The 21,564-nt window shown below is 32.0% G+C and overlaps 2 protein-coding genes across 2 annotated transcripts; both read right to left on the bottom strand.

Annotated features, from left to right (window-relative positions):
- Positions 1-1,130: 1,130 nt before the first annotated feature.
- LOC126728085 (F-box/kelch-repeat protein At3g23880-like) lies at positions 1,131-2,258 on the bottom strand. Its single transcript, XM_050433957.1, has one exon. The coding sequence runs from the start codon at positions 2,256-2,258 to the stop codon at positions 1,131-1,133; it is 1,128 nt and encodes a 375-aa protein (XP_050289914.1).
- Positions 2,259-16,323: 14,065 nt separating this feature from the next.
- LOC126725740 (uncharacterized) lies at positions 16,324-20,208 on the bottom strand. Its single transcript, XM_050430613.1, has 5 exons — positions 19,785-20,208; positions 19,500-19,587; positions 19,226-19,325; positions 17,943-18,031; positions 16,324-16,857 (listed from the first exon to the last, which is right to left on the bottom strand). The coding sequence occupies exons 1-5, from the start codon at positions 20,002-20,004 to the stop codon at positions 16,551-16,553; spliced, it is 804 nt and encodes a 267-aa protein (XP_050286570.1). The 5' UTR covers positions 20,005-20,208; the 3' UTR covers positions 16,324-16,550.
- Positions 20,209-21,564: the final 1,356 nt, after the last annotated feature.

Below are 21,564 nucleotides of genomic sequence, written 5' to 3' on the forward strand. Positions count from 1 at the left end.
ATTGATGCAAGGGAGCTTCAGTGCAAAGTGTTGTATTTGATCATTGGTGCATATGGCAGCTGTATTCGTTACTCATATAGTAGTGATGTTACCAGTTAGTGTCCTATTTAAGTAGTTGGAGCTGTAGTTGAGTTTGTTAGCAAGGCTGCCTTCCATTTGGCTGTTGTAAAGGAACAACGCAATGCATATATGCATGTATACTTGTCATTGATTCCCCGTAAAGGGCATGTGAAATTATACTTGGAGGGTGACTCCCTCAAACCGAGCAACATATCACTACATTTCCACCATTCATTCTCTTAATTCACATCCTACTTTTGTCAGACACATTCCATTACCATCATTGATTAGAAAGGTTCACTGCATCAATGAATACAAGAAGTCACAAAGGAGATATTAGAAAAGAAAAAACTTAGCAATATTACAGATTTAGACTTGGTTCTTTTCTTGATCTTGAGATGAGATTTGTTAAGAAGATTGGTTCTCATCTTTATCTTGTGTATACTGCTGGAAAATTAACAGATTGTGGGGCCAAAAAAAAAAAAGGAATGTTGAAAATAGATTTTTTGAGTTGCAGTACATGAGAAAAGTATGCCCAGCTAACTAAGGGACATAATAAAGATTGGGACCTGAAGTAGTAAAACGAAGAAGGCCAACCAAGCGTTCAAGGAACCAGATTAGACATGCTTTCTAAGCATCAATTTGGACCCAAATATGTGCAATTTTCTGCACAATGCTTGAGCAGAAGATGCGTGACTACTATATCTTACATGTTAACTTATACTATTACTTTTACATCCATACATTAGGAGTTGGGACTGCCTCTGGACTCACCTGTTCATTCTGTTATCATGAGAGAGAATCAAAATCAAGAATAAGCTCCTTATTATCTGCGAAAGATTTATGTGCATTCACTTCTTAATTCAGCACTGTGCTTACTGCTTACCAAATGGGATCTGTTTCTATTTAATAAGATCTATTAGTTTTCTACATCAAAAGCAATATTTTTATGTCTAGAACAAATGGAAAGAAAACACAACATATAAAGAATCATTTAGTCATTAATACAAAAATAACTTGTCAATATGCATGAATTTGAAACAGATGACTGCCTTGCTAGAAACTCTATCTTAATAATCCTCGGAGTCTATCACATCAAATAAATTTAAGCTCTCCATAAAATTATCGGTATAAATCACATCTTTAGCTGTAGTTGGAATGTCAAGAACTTTTTCATTTAAACTCTCAAGGTCAAATGAAAAGATCTGTGAATGACTCTTTTCCATCAGAAGTTCACCTTTAACGGTGCAACCATAAAACCTCTTAACTCCTTTGATTGGCACACTTATTTTAGTCCAAGACTCAACCACGCCGTACTCCCTCATCACCCACATGTGGCATATGTTGCAATCGAAAACAATCAAAGCCAACGATCCCTTGAACACAACAAGACATTTAGAATGTTGAAAAAACCCTTCAAAACAGTTTTGAGGCAACATTATCTTATGAAATCTCTCCTCATCCACATCAAAGGACATTATGAAGCGAAAAAGGCCACTCTGGGCCAAAAAGTGCAGAGCTCCATTAAAAAATAAAGAGGGTGATTCAGATATATCCCGAATAAATGGCCAATAATCCACCGATACTACAAACCTTCTCCACGAACCTGTACTCAATGTGTAAACTTCAGCCTCGGCTCCATCGGAGCCATACAACAATTCGCGTTGAAAACACACAAGTCTGAGAATCTTGAAGTCATTGTTTTGAAGATGATACGCAAATCCAAGAGTGACACCAGCAAAACCTACGTTATTGGCAGTAGCAGCTATAGTAATTTTTCTAACACTTGGATTCCACACATATATTCTCTGATAAGAGTCGTCCATGCTACCAGTGAAGCAAAACAAGCCTTTACAGAAGCCAACTATATGGTCATGAATAGAGGGGATTTCAAAACTACATACCCGGCTCAAACTGCGATCGTTATTGCAAACAACTATATGCGATTCTTTGACACCATATGAAAGATTTTCCTTGTATAGGAGATAACCATTGCGACTGTTATTCGATAAAGATTTGGCTTGGTTGAATTTAAAGTTTGTAGTAATGAAAATAGGGTCGGTGAATATGGAGTTCCAAGATTTGGAAACACACCTGAATCGGATTATAGATTTCACTGGTAGCTGAGTGAGGATGTTGTACGCAACCCCAGCCGGGATATGCTGGGACATCATCGGTAGCCTCTTCCGGGACATCATCGTCGGTGGTCCTATTAGTATTACGTAGGAAATTAAACAAAGAACTGATCACAGATTTGGGTTTCGGAATTATGATCTGCGATGCGTTAAGGGAATTCTGATCTTCACCACTTCACGTTGCAAACTCTCTTTACTTCTTTTTAAGGCATAAGGACTCTACAACGTTAACGTTTTCTAGAAAATGGTTCATTTTTCAAAAAGCATTTTCTAAAAAACTGTCTTATTTTCTAGTGTTTGGTAATGACCTTGAAAATGCGCTTAAGAATGTTCTCTAGTGTTTGGTATGCAATTTTTTTTAAATATTTCTTGTATAATTTAAAACATGTATATTATGTAAACTAACTAATGTAATCATTATAAATAAAAAACCAAGAATGAATTTGGTTTTCATACTAATTAATCTAAAATTTTGACAATAGATACAATTAAAATTAATTAGTTGTCAAATTTCATGATCTCTACCACTCATCTTGCTCATATATATAGACAGTAACGTACGTACACACACACACACATCAACCTTTTGTCTACTATGGTCAACCACAAGTCTTCAATATTACTCTAAATTATATATTTATATAATGTATTGCATAATATATCATCACTACATAGTATCTGCCAACAAAAAATATATTTGCCAACAAATGCAATTCTCTTAAACAATTATCATTCATTATATAACAATATTATTAGTCCACGGTAAAGATTGTCCCATATAAAAGCAATTTAGAGCAATATAGGTACTATGTTTAAAATTTTCATCTTTTACTTCCTTCATTCTTTCTTCTTCTTCTTCTATTATTATTATTATTATTATTATTATTATTATTATTATTATTATTTTTGCACTTTATGTACGAAAAAGAAGTAACTTCTGCCTGAAATCCATCAAATCGAAAATTTCTTAGAAAAAAGAAAATCGAGTTTGAAATTCAAAGCAAAGAATTGGGATTTTGGTAGAGAGGAATGAAATAATTATAGCTAAAAATTTGTTCTCCTTTGCAAGTTGGAGCTATTGATTGATTAGTGAAGTAAAGAAAAATCTAATCAGAGAATTGTGTTACAGAGGGGAAGAGAAACATGGAGAAAAGAGATAAGAGAGACAGTTAAAGAAAGAGATCTATGGGAAGAGGAGAGACCAGAGTTAGTGACGGTGAGGGTGTGAGGAGAGAAAAAGCAAAGAGAAGAGAGAAAAAGTGAGAAAACTTACCATGAGAGAGAGAAGGCGCCAAAAAATTATGTTTCCCATGACTATAGATGAAGATAATATTTATAAGAGATGCAACACATGAGAAAAAGATTGTTTTCCAAAAAAAAAATTTGGAAAACAGCTTATAGAAATTAAGCCTTATTTTTATTATAGTTTTCCGTTGACCAAAGATAGTTTTCCATTGACCAAATTTTTTTGTGCTACCAAACACTAGAAAATGAGGAAAACTATCTTTACAGAATGTTTTCCAACGAAACAAACAGAGCGTTAGGCTATGCAATGCTGTGCTGAATAAACCAAAATTTGTTTAAGTGGGCTTTCTCAAAACAAATCAAACTCCTAATAACTTAACCCTTTGAAAAAGTATTTTATATTAAATGATACCATTTATATCAAAAATTTAATAAATGAGAGATATGTGCATAAAAATAACTATTCATTAACACATATTTTTCATTTATTAGTGAGATAGTTATTTTTTAACATATCTTTAGTTTAATTTTTTTTTCTTACAAAAAAAAATATATTAAAAGAATAATATTATCTCACATACAAAAAAAAAAAAAAAAAAAGTTATTCTCAACACCTATTTGTATTCAAATGTTTGATTCCTATCTGTATTTGTTATTTATTTGAATTCAAATACATCAATTATCTTTATAAAAAAAATACTTCAAATTCTAAAACTCTCTAAACTACTCTATCTTTTAGTTAACAAATTTATATATAAAATAAAAATAAAATTAAAATTAAAAAAAAAACACAAACGGTTTAAAAAGTGTTTTACTATTTTTTAAAAAGTTCTTAAATTTTAGACTTTTTCCTTCGCTCCTAAAAATTTTAGGCTATCTCTATCTCACTTTTAAACATTATTCCACATTTCTAAACTTTTATCTATATATATAAATATAAAAAAATAGAAAATAAAATCTCATACTCATGGTTACCTTACTTAAAAAAAAATAAATAAATAAATAAAAACAAACAAACAAACAAATAAAATTACACATGGTTTCCATAAAAAAAATATTACACACGGTTTTTATTCATTTTTTTTAGAAAGATTACTAAAACAAAAAAACAAAAAACAAGAGTTTCAATTTTCAACAACTTCTTTCATTCACATCAATGACTAACTCATGTACAAATAACTAATTGAAAAATGAAAAGTCTAATTATTTTCTATTTGAATTCTACTCATACTTATCTCAATCCATTTAATTATCACAATTCTTATCTCAATCCATACAATTATCATAGCAATTAAATAAATTTAACTATAAAAAACAAAATTTAAAGCCCCCAACTGTTCACTACTCTTTTTTTTCTAATTTCTTTTTTTTTTTTTTTTAAACTCATTCTTAACCCCCTAAACCACGTATGTTTCAACAATTCTCTCACTCCACTTTCAAATACAGGTTCACCTAATTAAAATCATTCAAAACTCAAATGTTTGTTTTCTATTTGAATTCAAATACTCTCAACCACAAAAATCTTTAAAATAAAAAGAGGATACAATTACATGGTACTATACTGTAACCTTTACATCTCTCTCAAATCTCTTTGTAATTTCATTCAATTTGTGCTTTTCAATATTAATTTTTTTTCATCAACTTATGATGTAGGCTTGCAAAAGTGGTGCTTTTGTAGTTCTGGAAAGAGGAAAAAGAAGATTATATCAAACCTATACTCGAGATGAATAAAAGAAATTCTAGCGGGAGATTCAAGGTAACAGCGAGCAGGTAGCTTATAAGAATGAGGTTCTTTATTTTTCTTTTCTTATTTTTTATGAATGTATTTTAATGAGGTCTCACTTTTGTCACCTGGTGCCTACCCCCTGGTTGATATGACTTACCAATATATTTCATACAACTTACTAATGTGGTTGACTTCATTTACGTTTTATCATTTGTGCATAGAATTTGGACATAAATATGGACATTTGCATAACCCAATTTGCGGAGGAATGCTGCTCAAATGAAATTGCTGGTGGAGCATTGTAGAAGTGAACAAATGTGCATTTGCCATCCCTTCAAAAATTAGTAGTAAACATTGCTGTAAAAAAAAATGTGAGAGATAATTATGGAAGATCAGGTGACATATAAGAAGCAAATTTCATTTGCTATAATGGGATTATTTGATATTTAAAGTTTTGTATCTGTGTTGTTTCAAAAAAAAAAAAAAAATGTTTTGCATCTGTGTACTAATTTAAATTGATGATTTTTTTTAATGATGTATTATGGATAAACATTCCAGTAATTAGCAGAAAGTTTTGTGATGCAATTGTGTTTCTAGCTTCTTTGGGCTGTTGTCATGGTAACCATAAATAAAGCTTTTCTATTTTTTTTAATTATTACTTTTTTTATTATCTCATTTCTGAGTTTATGCATTTTTTAATCATAGAAAAACCTAGAAGCATTATGAGATTTATGCATTTATTGGTTTATCATTCATGGCAGTGAATTAAAAATTATGACACTAAACCTAAAACCTAAGGAAGTAAGAGATTTACGTGTTTGTGAGTGAAATAATTTTTTGTGCTACATTTAATCACCCTCTAAACCACCCGAATTAGTATACATGAAAATTTTGTCTAAAAAAATTAATAAAAAATAAAAAAGCCTCTAAGCACGCACAATGCATGTGTGAAGAGGCTAGTCTCTATATATGACTGTGTGGATAGATTTTTGAATTTGAAATCTAATCTTTATCAATGATAAAATTTATGAAATCAAAAACTTAGGATATAAATAAGCACCATTACTCATAACTTGTAAGGTTTTTTTTTTTTTTGTGTGGAAAACTATACTTTAAAAAAAATTTAAAACACTATCTTTTTTTTTTTTTTGGAGTCACTATCCTTCGGATTATGGGTATTTGAAAAAAACAAAAATACAAAATAAAAAATAATTATAAAAAATAAAAAATAAACTTCTTCAATTGTTTATTTTAGTTTACTTTTACCATTGAAATCCTCAAAATTATATATAAAAGAAAGAAAAAATAATAATAATCCTCTTTCTTTTCTTTTTTTCTTTTTCTTTTTTTGGTTCCGATTGATTGTATGAAAATTTAAATTACAACATTTTATCCTAAAAATAAAGGACTAAGAGTGCTAAGATAACCTTCTTTTCATGTTTCTTAACTTGAGATACAATCATACACATACCCAAAAAAAAAAAACTTACAAAAATATTTTAACAATATTTTCAGTCTTCTTCTTTGAAATAACCTTACAAAAATAAGATTTCATTACATGGTTTTAAAACTCAGACCATTCAAAGAACAAAAAAAGAGATATATTCAAGGTTTTTAAAGTCAAACCAAATCTAAACCCAGATCAAACGGTAATAACATCATAATTAATTCAAATAAAATAAATGTGTATAAAAAAGTAACAATCTTACCAAGAATGAGTACAAAATATCTAAGCAAATTCAATTATAAGAAGGTTAAAAAGAAAATTATATTTATTTAAAATAGATATTTTTCATCATTAAAATATTTTTGGTATATTTGTACTGCATGAAAATACTATTATGCAATAAAACTCTAAATTTAACCATATAAATACCTTTTCTTTTCTTTTTTTGAGAAGGACCATATAAATACCTTAGACACTAAATTTAACCATATAAATACTTTAGGCATGTTACAATTAAGGGGAAAATAAAGTTATGTTGTCTTATTTAAAATATAAAAGATTAAATCATATGAATATTTTAGGCTTTTGTTATAATTAAGGAAAAAAAATAAAAAGTCCAAATATCCACAATTGGCATATACATAATTCGAATGTTAGTGTTTTCAAAAAAAAAAATAATAATTGAATGTCAGTGAGGTTTCTGATATAATTTTTTTTATATTTTATTATAGGGTATAAAGGTTTTTTTTTTTTTTTTTTTTTTTGGAACACTGCTATCACTGCCGTCTCCTCCTAGAGGACCATGAAATCAGATATTCGGATCGATTTCATCGCTGATATATTAAGCAGATTACCGGTCAAGAGTGTCGTACGTTTTTTCTGCGTTTCAAAGCCATCAAAGAGCCTGGATTCATCGATACCCACCTGAAGCGCTCCATCAACAGCGACAGAGATTGCACCATAATCATCGGTCAAAAACCTAGCGTTCGGTCCTTACTTTTCCGCCATAATAATGAAAATTGCTTGCCTGAGACCATGGAAATTTACCCGCCAATGCAAGGTCATCGTCGAAAAAGGGTGACGACCATCGTGGATTACTGCAATGGCATGGTCTGCCTTCGTAACTGTGACAGATAGATCGCACTTTGAAATCCATTGATAAGGAAGTACAAGAAACTGCCAAGTGAACCAGTACAGAAGCGTTGTCCTTCGAGGACTCTGCATATGCATTCGGACATGATCCACATAATAATGACTATAAGGTCCTGCTGATTACGGGGATTGAAGTGAAGATCTATAGTCTTAAATTACATGCTCGGAAAAAAGTTGGAAAAAACCAGCCAAACAAGCCGAGTTGGATGTCTTCATTGCACAACATTCTTGCTTTTGATTTTGCAAAGGAGAATTTTCGTGTTTATAAGACACCGCTTCAACAAATTGAATATGATAATCGGAAGACGTGTTTGGGAGTGTTAGGAGGATGCCTATGTTTGTTGTGAATGCTTGGAAGATGTATAATGAAGTTTGGTTGATGAAGGAATATGGAGAAGAGAGTTCGTGGATACAGGTTTATAAAATTGATCTACGTGCAAATACAATTGCTTTGAATTTGAATTCGGATTTTGAGTATTTGAATGTGTATTTGAAGCCTCTAAAGTTTTCCTGGCACGGCAAGAAAGTTCTGTTGGTTGATTGTAAGAATATTTTTTGGTATGACGTTGAAAAGAAAAGAAGCAAGAGGCTTGAGAGTCAGGATTTGCCTATTGTGTTTACGCCTCTAACTTCTATTGGGAGCCTTCTTCTGCTTGATGGTGATAGTGTGATTGATCCGAAGGAAAAGAAGCGGAAGAAGTAGAGGTAAAACTAAACCAATGGAGTTTAATGATTTTTTTTCCTAAAATGTCTATGTTAGTACTGGTGTTGTGATTGTTATTTTGACTGGTATGCATTTTCAGCCATATTTTGAGCCCGTTTGGAAACGGCTGTTCACAAATTTTAGACAATACGTGGTTTTGTAAACCGTTTGGCTCCAAAAAAAAATCAGCACATTTGTGTTTTCAAAATCCAGATTTTCACGTTTACAAAATAGCGGTAACCCAATTTGTATATCTCCTCCTCTATTTTCTCAGTCAATCTATACTCCTCCATGTATATCTACTACCCTGTTCTCTCAGTCTCCACGGGCTCTCTATTCTCTATTCCTACTTCTGCCTTGTTTATGGTCTTCGTTCTTCATCTCGCTTGCCAGGTAACAATTCTCCATTCCACTTTTGCTGAATTAATGTTATAGATTTGGGCTTTTTGCATGGTGGGTTACACATTGTTAGAAATCTAAATGTTAGAACTTATTTTGACTGAAGGATTTGTTGCTACTGTTGTTTTTGTTTCTGGGTTGTGGATTTATTTAGGTTTTTAGCTGCTCTTGATACATGCCCTTTTGGGTTTTGGTTCAAATTGCTTTATATTTGTAGATACAGATGTCATTGAAATCAGAAATTTCGTTTTTTTTTTTTTTTTTTTTTGGTGGGATTGAGAATAAATGGATAAAGGAGGTTTATTTATTCTATTTCTATTTCTCATTCAAGAATCAAGATTGTGTTTATGAGCTTTTAATAAAAATTCAATTTTTAACTTTCTTTAGTGATAAAAAGCTTAATGGGTATTCCTTGCTATGTGTGTTGGATGGCCATATAGGAATAAGAAAAAGGTGAAATAAGAAGATATTCACCATAGTTTGTATGTGAAATTTCCCAATAAAGCATGGCTTATGTTGATTCAAGGAGATGTAAAAACCTATGTGGAGGTAAGTATGATACCAAATTCATATCCTAGTTGGTGGTTAAGGCAATTATTGATGGTATTAAGAACACAGTGACCAAGTGCAGAGCATCCTCCTTCAATTGGATTCCTAGAGAGATGAATAGAGCTGCCCATGAACTAACTAGGTGGGTAATATGCTCAAAACTTGAAAAATATATATGCTTTTTTTTGAGTTTGTAGGGAATTTTTTTATACTAAAATTATATTTCCATTCCAAAAAGAATAGTTTTTATTCACTCTAGACTATAACCAATTTGCAGTTCCTATCATGTCTAGAATTCCTCAGCAAGACAAAGATTTTGAGTAATGTTGATAATACCAACCGGTCCTGAATTGAGAACTATAATTGTAACTAAGGCCATAGAAATTAAAGCTCCATCATGCTAGGAAAACTCTCTACATAACTTATTAACAAAGAGTCAAAAATTTAAATAAACATGTACATGAATAAATATATAGGTACGTATTTATTCTTTTAGTTTTGATTCACTACATTACCAAGTTCATTCATCGCTATCTAAAATTTTGACTTTTTGTTAACATTACCAAGTTCATGTAATGTCCATGTCCACTCCAAAATGTCCACTGGTGTTTTAGATTCGATTCTTTTGATGGCAAAAGTCAGCAAGTTTAATAGTCATAAAGTAGTTGAGAAGCTTGGGAAATCTAAAACAAATGTTTATTACTTGGTAATAAGACATTAATTGAGAATGCGATTATGATAATTTAAAATATGAGAACTAAAGGGATTTGTGTACAATTAGGCAGCCACTCCAAAAGTCAGGGAGAGCTTGACATTGCATCATGAAAGTTGTCCTAAGGATTGAGGTTACTCAAATATATGTGTCCAGTAAAAACTGACAGCAATTGTAAAAATTTAAGTAAAAATAGAGACTATATGAGTAGAAGAGACAAAATTCATGTTAAGGTCTTATATGGATTGGTTTGATTAATGGTGGAAATTGTCGTGGTTGTTTAGAGGGAATCTGACCTCGAGAATAGCTGTTAGGGTTAAGTAAGAGAATTAAGATGTTACAATAAGAAATTAGAATGTCATGTAGCAGAGAGTGATTAGCAAGATAGGTAGATTATTAACATGAACATTTGGGCTAAATAGCAAGAAACAAACCTTTATATGACTGGCATTTGTCATGGGAAAATCATTGATCCTCGAAGGACACATAAAGGACTACAAAAAAGCACAAAAAACTATCTCAGATGACCTCCAATATCATACCTATTAGACAAAAGAAAAGTAGTTTCTTTAGCTGTTGTTTTTTAATTCCTGCTCTTTTGTTTGGGTTAAAAGAACTTGCAAACTACAATTCTACAGCCCACACAGCTGCAAAATTTGCTCTTATCTCTAACCACTCTTGTTTTTTCATTAATTGTAAGCTTCCCCCTGCCTTAATGGCAATCTGTAAGGTTAATTCTTGTTCCTTTCCTTCTCATTAATGCATTGAAGTTTTTCAAAAAAAAAAAAAAAAAAAAAGACAAGAAAAGTTGGAGTCATGATGGTTTAGATAGACACCATACACATACTTTACAATGCTATTGTATTTTCAACATACAATAACCATACTTTTTATGCATTATCAAATTAAACAATGATGATGAAGCAGATCTTACATGATATTTACTTTCAAAATGTTCCAAATCTATTTCTGTTGCTACAAGTTTAGTATATATGTACACAAGTTTTTTATCCTAGATTTCTTTTCCTAATTGTTCATGGATCAGCATGTTACATTATTAACAAACCTATGTTTTTTTTAGATGGGTAAGATAAAGGAGACTTCAAATCCCAACCCTAAACCATCCAAAAATATCTCAATTGTTAGGGATATTTGGACATCAAGACAAACGACAATCTCTTGTGAAGCTTGTGTGGATGAGGTATTTAAGGGTAATCAGCCTGGTACTCACTTTAATAAAAAGGGTTGGAAGAACATTATAGAAGCTTTTGAGAAGAATACTAGAAAGAAATATTCTAGGGATAAGTTTAAGCATAAGTGGGATGGATTGAAGAAAGAATAAATACTTTGGAACAAGTTAATAGGAATTGAAACTGGATTGGGATGGGATGCAGCCAAAGGAACAATATCTGTAATTGATGAGTGGTGGGAGAGGAAGCTAAAGGTATGTTTGATATAACCCACTATATTAATATTGTATTAGTAGATAAACAATTCTAATTTGAGTAATTAACGAAAATAGTTGAACTTGTAGGAGGTACCTAATGATGCAAAATTTCGAGAGAAGGGTTTGGAGAATGTAGAGTTACTAGACATCATGTTTAATGACATTGCAGCCACTGGAGAATTAGCATGAGCCCCCACTTCAAGTGTGCTACTTGATGATATTGAGACACGTAAAAAGGGGTTGGGTGAAATGTCTACTGACTCATCTTTTCCAAATAATAATGATGATGATGATCCTAATGAAGTTGAGACTCCTAACTCTACATAGCCACTTAACCCTATGCAACCAACACAAGACAAAGGAAAGAAGTTAGCTTTGCCATCTCTCTTAATCAAATGAACCTATGTATCTTTGGGATTCTAGTTGTTCTGTGGATGATGGCAAAGCTAGCTTCTTTCCTTTGTCTTGTGTTGGTTGTATAGGGTTAAGTGGTTGTGTAGGGTTAGGAGTCTCAACTTCATTAAGATCACCATCATCATTATTATCTGGAGAAGATGAGTCAGTAGACATTTCACCCAACCCCTCCTTACGTGTCTCAATATCATCAGGTAGCACACCTGAAGTGGGGGCCTATGCTAATTCTCCAGTGGCTGCAATGTCCTTAAACATGATGTCTAATAACTCTACATTCTCCAAACCCTCTCTCGAAATTTTGCAGCATCAAGTACCTCCTACAAGCTCAACTATTTTCATTAATAACTCAAATTAGCATTGTTTATCTACTAATACAACAGTAATACAGTGGGTTATATCAAACATACCATTAGCTTCCTCTCCCACCACTCATCAGTTGCAAATATTGCTCTTTTGGCTACATCTCATCCCAATCTAGTTTCACTTCCTATTAACTTGTTCCAAAGTATTTAATCTTTCTTCAATCCGTCCCACTTATGCTTAAACTTATCCCTAGAATATTTCTTTCTAGTATTCTTCTCAAAAGCTTCTATAATGTTCTTCCAACCCTTTTTATTAAAGTGAGTACTAGGTCAATTACCCTTAAATACCTCATCCACACAAGCTTCACAAAAGATTCTTGTTTGTCTTGATGTCCAAATAGCCCTAACAATTGAGCTATTTTTGGATGGTTTAGGGTTGGGATTTGAAGTCTCCTTTATCTTATCCATCTAAAAAAAATCATAGGTTTGTTAATAATGTAACATGTTGATCCATGAACAATTAGGAAAAGAAATCTAAGATAAAAAAACTTGTGTATATATATACTAAACTTGTAGCAACAGAACTAAAGTTGGGAACATTTTGAAAATAAATATGTAAGGTCTGCTTCATCATCATTGTTTAATTTGATAATACATATAAAATATGGTTATTTTATGTTAAAAATACAATAGCATTGTAAAGTATGTGTATTGTGTCTATCTAGACCATCATGACTCCAACTTTTCTTTTGTCTTTTTTTTTTTTTTTGAAAAACTTCAATGCATTAACAAGAAGGAAAGGAACAAGAATTAACCTTACAGATTGCCATTAAGGCAGGGGGAAGCTTACCATTAATGAAAAAACTAGAGTGATTAGCATTAGAAAAAATGAGTCAAAGAAAAACTATATTTGGTCAACATAAAAAGTATTACTTGTTATTTTAGAGATTGTTTTCTACTAAATTTTTTTTGTTAAACTATGCCATCTCATGGTAAGCTAAATAAAGGAAGTTAGAAGATTATTTTCCAACCTATTTAAGGTTACAACTTGCAACCAAAGAAAAAAAAATTAAATAATTTTATAAAAAAAATCGTTAGAAAAATGACACATTTTCTATAAAACTTTAGTATTGTACCAAACAGGAACTACTAGAATACCCTAAAGCAAGGAAAAAAAATTAATTTTCGTAGTCAAATTTTTACTTGCATCAAAATATTTAAAGGGACTTATGGAAATAAAAATTCAGGAAACTATTCATTTTAAATTAAAGGAAACCAAATTCTAAAAATAAATGAGTCTTCTATAATTCCCATTGTTTCTTCCCATTTCTATTTTAGATCAACTAAGAAAATTATACTTATATTTTTGTCCTTTTAATATATTCCTAAATCCCCATAAATTATCTAAAGTACTTTATCAAAATAGAATGTTAGAAAATTATTTTTCAACTAATAATGGAATGTAAATTTCTCAAAAACAACATTTATTTTTAAAAAATACAATTTACTCTCTAAGTTTGGTCAATTGTCATTTTGGTCCTATAAGTATCATTAATCTTATTTTGGTCCACATTTTCTGTCATTGTTAGTCCTTCCATCCATAACTTATGTTAACTCTAAAAAAATAAAATTTTAATACTAAAAAACTATTAAAAGTTCTTTTTAAAATATAAAAATGAAAGAAAAACAAATTACACATTTTAAATTTAGTCAATTATTATTTTGCCTACAAGCTGGACCTTCGTTCTTAATCAAGACTTCACCACGTCTTCCATGTTTCTTTTTTGAAACCTAAGAAAAATGCTCCTGATGAGAAGGCTATTTATGAACTGTTGTATACCTATCATCACAAACAATATCCGGCCAAAATGGACATTTGCCCCTTTCGTCCAAAAGACATAGCAAAATGCCCCTATTCTGAAACTATCTAGCAAAATGCCCATGTTTTGAAACTCGATTTTTAGAAAATCGAGTTTCAATGAAAAAGTCTATTTAAAAACTCTATTTGATAAAAATCAAGTAATGTGAGAAATTTTACATGGAACTCTTTTTTTTTTTTTTTTTTTTTTTTTTTAGTTTGATTTCACATAACTCGATTTTTAGAAAATCGAGTTTAAAATAAGGGCATTTTGCTAGATAGTTTCAGAACAAGAATATTTTACTGGAAAGTTTTGGCGAAAATGACAAATGCCCATTTTGGCCAACAATATCCTCACCTTGTGGGCAAGGTGCTATAAAGGGGGAGGTATTGCAGTGAAATTAAGCTCAGTTATTGCTTAATTGTCTAATAATGATCTTCTTGATGGGCTAATGATAAGTGGTTATAGCTCATTCGATGATCACTGCTGAGCTAAGCTGGCTAAGCAAGTGGTTAGTTGTTGGTTAATAAGTAAACATGAGTGCACCTAAGCACTGATGCAAGGGAGCTTCAGTTCAAAGTGTTGCATTCGTTACTCACGTTCGTTATTCAAATAAGTAGATAGTGCTGTAGTTGAGTTTGTTAGCAATGCAGCATTCCTATTGGCTGTCCCCGTCGTAAAGGAACGCAATGCTTATCTGCTTGTATACTTGTAATTGATTCTCAGTAAAGGGGCATGTGAAATAATACTTGGAGTTGGAGGGTAACTCCCTCGAACCAAAGTTACCAAACAACTTAGGATAAATTAGCATTGTTATTTAATTGTATTTAATTTAATTCCTATGTTTTAGGATAGAATTATTTCCTATGTTTTAGAATTTGTTGACGAGGTTATTTCATCATTAACTATTTATGTACATTGAATCCATTAATGAGAATTAAGCAAAAAATTAACTAAAAAAGTTTATTTTCTTTCTCAAATGACATTGGTCATCTTAAATTGACTACATTATCAATTTGTTTCTCAACTACTAACATATATTTCTTTCAAAAAAAAAAAAAACCTACTAACATATTTCCACCTTTCATTCTCATAATTCACATCCTACTTTTATTAGACACATTCCATTACCATCATAGATTAGAAAGGTTCACTGCATCAATGAATACAAGAAGTCAAAAAGGAGATTAGAAAAGAAAAAACTTAGCAATATTACAGATTTAGACTTGGTTCTTATCTTGATCTTGAGATGAGATTTGATAAGAAGATTGATTCTCATCTTTGTCTTGTGTATTTTATTGGACAATTAACAGCTTGAGGGCCCAAAAAACAAAAAAGAGCGTATTGAAAAAGAAACTTTTTGAGTGGCAGTATTAGGATTTGAGGCTGACTTACGTTCAGGGAACTAGATTAGACATGCTTTCTAAGCAGCAATTTTGGCCTATTTTGTGATATTGTCATTGTGTTTTTTTGACTTGTCACAAAACAAACAAAAGTTAAACGATTGCCATATATTTCAGCGTAAAATTTCTTTGTCTAAAAAATGTTTTTAAAGTTCCCAAATTTTATCAAATACCATCTAAATTATAGCTTTAGTCTTTAAGATTTATCTCAAAACAAATTGCCTCAAGAAGTACTAAATTAGATCGTATACGTATTAAACTTTTGTCAAAAGACCCGAAAGGGAACTAAAATACATATAGGGAAGTTACGCACGCACCACCCCCCCCCCCCCCCCCCCCCCCCCCTGCCCCTGTGCAGTGTTCAAAACCCTCACATTATTTTTTTTTCTTTTAATTTTTATTTTCTGAGAATCCAAAATCCTCACATTATGGTGGAAGAAGCAAATGTCATTTAAGCTCATTGGCAACTACTTGGATGTACAATTTCTTCAAAATTGCAAGAAAATGAAGAAATATCACACCACAAGTAATTTGATGCCCGCCAAAAGCCTTGCAACTCAACTAATTAGCACCTCCTGGTGTTTACATGACATCCAAGGTTCTCCCATTTTTTGTTGTAACTATCAAATTATCAAAAAAGTAATTTGACACCCCAAGTTCTAAAATTTATCACATCCCAAGTAATATGCGTTTTAAGAAGATCATCATGTTGTACCTGAGCTAGTGGAATTGCATTGATACTCCTTAGCATTTACAAAATAAAAAGAAGCTTTACAGAGAACAACAATAAAACATTTATATTGCACACCCATCATTGTTTCCTTTCTTTCTTTGGTTAAGTGGAATTAAACCTACCTTGAACTCAAAAGTTCATGTTAGTTGAGCTTATAATTAATAATTAATTAAGCACACTCTGAGGCCTTCTTTTGGAACAAAAAGGCAGGACAAGTGCAAGCTTGCACAGCCCGTCACTTACATAGTAGTAGCATACTCAATTTTACATCAATTTATCCTTAGCATTAAACCTAGGCACACCTCCTAAGCAGTGCAGGGGAAAGCCAGTACCTGCACTCCTGCCTTCTGATCCATTCTTTAAAAGACTCCGTGATCTGGAGCTTGAGAGCCACCTTCTCAAGAACTTAGCCAACTTGAACTCCAGCAAAGGAACTTCCTCCTGATTTTCATCACTGTAGTACTTGGAGCTGTCCTGATTTTCATTATTGTCACTATCATCTGAACTAATCTCTTCATGAGAATCTGATCCTGATAACGACCTTACATCAAAATCTACAAGCTCCATTTCTCTGTAAGCAAAGTGCAGAAACAAGAAGCTGAGTTGCATAGTAATGTAGTGTCAATACAAATCAAAAGATGACTTTGGCAACATCAATCAAACACCCCAATCAACTAGTTCTACCAGCCTCCTTACTTATCAAAAATATTCTTCTGAATTTCTGTTCTCTTTTTCTCCCCCTAAATTTTAATAACAAGAAAATAATGCACTGTGGCAGCTACGCACAGGTTATGTTTCAGTCTAGAGTCACCTGCTTTAGGCCCATTGATGCAGTGGCTTTCTGTTTATTCACTCATAAACTTAACAGTTTGTCCATTACTTCTGTTACAGTTTTTCCCCCCACCCACATGCTAAGTTTCATTATTTACCAAATGCACAAAGACTAAGGAACTTATAAGCAAGGGTGTCAAGGGAGAGTTAGGCGGGATCACCCCAACTACAAAAGATATTGCCTGATTTTAATTCTAATGACAGCAGAATGAATAGGTATACACAGATGTAGCCCCAACTCCTAATGAATGGATGTATATATGATGATACAAGTAAACATGTAATATATAGAAGTTAGCATCTTCTGCTCAAGCATTGTGCAGAAAATTGCACATATTTGGGCCAAAATTTATGCTTAGAAAGAATAATCTAATCTGGTTCCCTGAACCTAAAGTCAGCCTCAAACCCAAAGTCAGCCTCAAACCCTAACAGGGCCACACAAAAAAATTTCTTTATTTCAATACTCTGGTCTTTTGTTCTCTATTTGGTTTGACCCTCAAGCTGTTAATAACATATTCTTTTTTGGATAGGTAATTAATAACATATTCATGTGCTTTATTATTTTTTCTACACTTTGCTTAAGTGATGTACATTAGATGTCTTGCCAAAGCAAAGATTCAGAAAAAATTCCCTAATGCATCTTTGAGCCTGACTAACACATGTGAGCACCAAGTCTGATAACGTATCACGAATCATGATATAGTTTCCTGAATATCCAACACACATCCCAAAAAATGAAATCCAACACTACTTATAAATGATACTGTGCACAAGTGCATAACAGTGTGCAACCATGATAAAGAAGAACCAAGCAAAGATTCTTACAGTGACTGCTGTTTGCAAGCCACGCTCTTGTTGCTGGGCCTTTTTCTCAAAGGTGAATATTGGACGGACATATGCCTTATGAATTGAAGCTGCATATACCACAAAGAGAAACATTAAATTAGAAAGGAAAGAAAAAGAGAGAGAGAATAAATTAGAATGGAGTAACATGATGTGCTCATTTCAAAAAATTTCTTTGCAATAAAAACCAAAAAGAGAATTTAATTTGAACAGAAAAAGAATCAAACTCAAGCCATTACAGTTTGGTCCTGATTTCTTTAAGCAATATACATCAATAAATTATAAAAGCATCAGACGAACTGTGTAACATGTACAGTATCAGCTGACAAAGTCATTATCATTTATCCGGAAGTACACATTCGACTATTCTAGTAAACAAAATGGGAACAGCTTTTCCAACAAAGCCTTGTTCGTTCTACCCTTCCCGTCGATTCATAGCTCACACATTTTTTACTTTATTTTCAAAATCAGGGGTGAAGCCAATTTTATAAACTCTCAGTTCATTAAGCTTTATGCAAATAGCATGAGTTGAACAAAATGAAGCATATATTTCATTGAAATTTACCTAAACTAACATGGCTACAACTAAATTAAATTCATTGGTCCCTTTCATCTCATATTTATATAGCTTAAATTCCAAGAAACTACAAAGACGACAAGTAAGCAAAATGTGAGTTTGCATTATAAAAATGGGGCCATCAACTAAGTTTGTATATTTGATACACCCCATCCTAATTCTTAGTTTTTGATTCCTTGTAAGTACTCCCTGATTCTTACTCTACAAAAATTCAATACAATGTTCTGTTGAAAAAATATAAAGTGAAAAAGTCGGTATTTGCAAGTTGCAACATGTGCCCATAAAAAAAATTAGGGCATGGCTAGCCATGATGCAAAAATTAGCAGTCACAAGGCCCCCACAAAAAATTTAGTGGTCAAAAGTTTGGACTCAGGAGTCAAGAAAACAACAACAACAAAGTCTTAGTCCCAAGTTTTTGGAGTTAGCTATAGATCCTCAATAGACTATTTAGGGTCAGCAATGGACTTGAGAGTCGAAACTCATAAATATAATTCTTGTAGGAATAACACTATTAGAGTTAATTCCACAAACTTGGTTGAGCGGTGAAAGAAGTAACAAATATTGTTATAGAATCATTATTTTCAATAGTGATACATATGCATGGTTATACACAATCAACAAGTCGGATACACCGGACACTAAATTTACTCACTAACCAAAAACATGATAAAGCAAAGTAACCACAAACCTGATCACCATCCTTGATCCCAAAATTTTGAAGACACGTCTTGTCATTGATTAGCTTCTGACCATTATAGCATAAGCAAAAGTGCCCCCACACATGACACCTAATCACATCAAATTCAAAATTGGAAACCCATTTATCAAAAACAAAGCATTTACATTACAAAATTAACTCAAATAGTCAAAACCCATTTACCAAAATACACTCAACTATACAGTTCTGAAACTTTTTTTTTAATCATCTGAAAAATCAATTAATTAATGAGGCAGAGTTTTACCATGAGATTTCATCAGCTGAAGAAGCAAAAACTTCCTCTATGGCTTGCTTGAGTTCCGCCACCGTGGCATTCTTTGCAACAAAAACATCTGTAGAATCAAAACAAAAAAGACCAATGTCAAAATTCTTTTTTTTTTTTTTTTTTTTTTGCTATTTCCTAACACAATCAAGAAACAAGAACAAGGGTTTTGCATATATGAGGCCAAAAATAAAATATTCTCAAAAAATTACAATATTAAAAAAAAAAAAAAAAAAAACCGAGAATGAGAAGGAGAAGGGTACGGACCGAAGAGAGAAGAGTCGAGTTTGAGGACAGAGAGTTTGAGAAAGAAGGGTTGAGGCAGTTTGTGGTATTGGTGGTACCGCAAGAACAACCCTGATGAATTCGCTACTACGTCGTCGTTCGATGTCGGCGTGATATTACCGTTACTACTCTCACTGTTGCTGCTACTCAGACTCTCTTCCTCTTCCTCTTCACTGATGCTTCTTCTGCTTCTGCTTCGCATTGTACTTTTCAAAAATCAAAAGAACAACCAAAAAAAGAAGCAATTTCTTTGTTCTGAGATTTTGGGTCAAGAACAGAGTTTTAAGGGTTTGTTTGTTTGTTTGTTTTCTGGTTTTTGAATTTTATTTTTGATTCAAAGAGCAACGGAATGAAGAGAGAGATTTTTTGGGGATTTGGTATGTACGTTTGTTTTTGTTTTGTTTTGTTTTGCTGTGAAATTATAGAGTTGAGCAACCGACCGTTAGACTGGCGCTCCTATCCAAGCGTTCCTACACGTGTGCAGTTAAATTACTTTTATATTTCTCTGCACCGCCAGCCTCTCTCAGGTTGGAGATTGTTTTTTTTTTTTTTTTTTTTTAATTTGAGATAGGATCCTACTGTATCCTAATTTATATAAACTGATTTTTTCCACTCCTCAAACACAACAAACACTTTTATTTGTAAAGTGATTATCACGTTAAGTGTGTAAGGTGATAGTAGCGAGTTGTTATATTGGTTTTTGATTAATAGATACGCCGACCTATTTTATTATTTAGTCTAAGCAAAAGTTGATGATATGTTAAAGATATTAATTTAGAATTTTTTTTTTCAGTTTTTTATATATATTTCCCATAAAAATGTGGTATTAAAATGTTTCTTAAATTTTTATTAAATTTTTTTTCCTTAAATGGTCCATTAATAAATACTTAAGGACATTTGTTAACTAGACCATTTATTTATTATTGACAATTTTGTAATAAAAATTTTCATTAATTTAGGACTCTATATATATATATATATATATATATACTTAAAATATATTTAGTTTCTTCTAAAAAATATATATATATTTAATTGTTCGGAATATTTTTCAGATAAAAAATATGCGAAAATATCATTATGGTTCTTATATTTTGGAGTTACTGTTATTTTGGTCCATACGTTTTTGTAGCAGTTAATTTGGTTATGTTATTTTCAATATGCAGTTAATTTTTGTTAGTGAGCTAACGGTAAGAACTAAAATGATTGTAAATTGAAAATAAAAGAAACCAAATAAAGAAACCAAATTGACAACTAGAAAAATAGTATCTTTGCTTAATCATGGGAGTTGGGGGGGGGGGGGGGGGGGTGGTTGGATTTGTGGGGGGTGGTACTTTGAACATCATTGCCCTTTTTACAATAGCCTGTATAAAAAATTGGTACAAAATTTTCTAATATGACAACCAAAACATTTATTACAAGAACTCATAATTAAAATTCAAATACATTTCAAATTTCGGAAAGCAGAGACTCCTCTTCTTTAAGCCATTTGCCTCTGACTGCAATTAGAAAAGTCACCCTCCTATGAGTAAGGAATGAGAAGTTACACGTTGACACAATTGAAGATTTGTAGGTGAGAGGGAAGTTCCACCTTGTAAGCATTGTTATTGATCTTTGTTAACTTACATGGAACAACCTTTTGACATGCAACTTGACAACAGTGCTAGCAGGTTGTTTTTCCTTGGTTAGTGTTAAATAAATATTAATATTAGCAACGTGATGTGTTATACCATGTTGTGTATGCTAGAGTGGATGCGGAAGG

Source organism: Quercus robur, chromosome 5, assembly GCF_932294415.1.
Source record: "Quercus robur chromosome 5, dhQueRobu3.1, whole genome shotgun sequence".
In the NCBI taxonomy this organism is placed as follows: domain Eukaryota; kingdom Viridiplantae; phylum Streptophyta; class Magnoliopsida; order Fagales; family Fagaceae; genus Quercus; species Quercus robur.

Excerpts from the sequence above, each read along its gene's own strand:
- LOC126725740 (XM_050430613.1), bottom strand. The coding sequence starts at position 20,004 with ATGCGAAGCAGAAGCAGAAGAAGCATCAGTGAAGAGGAAGAGGAAGAG. Across the intron at positions 19,588-19,784 it reads ACTCGACTCTTCTCTCTTCG|ATGTTTTTGTTGCAAAGAAT; the intron begins GTCCGTACCCTT and ends TTGATTCTACAG. Across the intron at positions 16,858-17,942 it reads GCTTGCAAACAGCAGTCACT|AGAAATGGAGCTTGTAGATT; the intron begins GTAAGAATCTTT and ends CTTTGCTTACAG.
- LOC126728085 (XM_050433957.1), bottom strand. The coding sequence starts at position 2,258 with ATGATGTCCCGGAAGAGGCTACCGATGATGTCCCAGCATATCCCGGCT.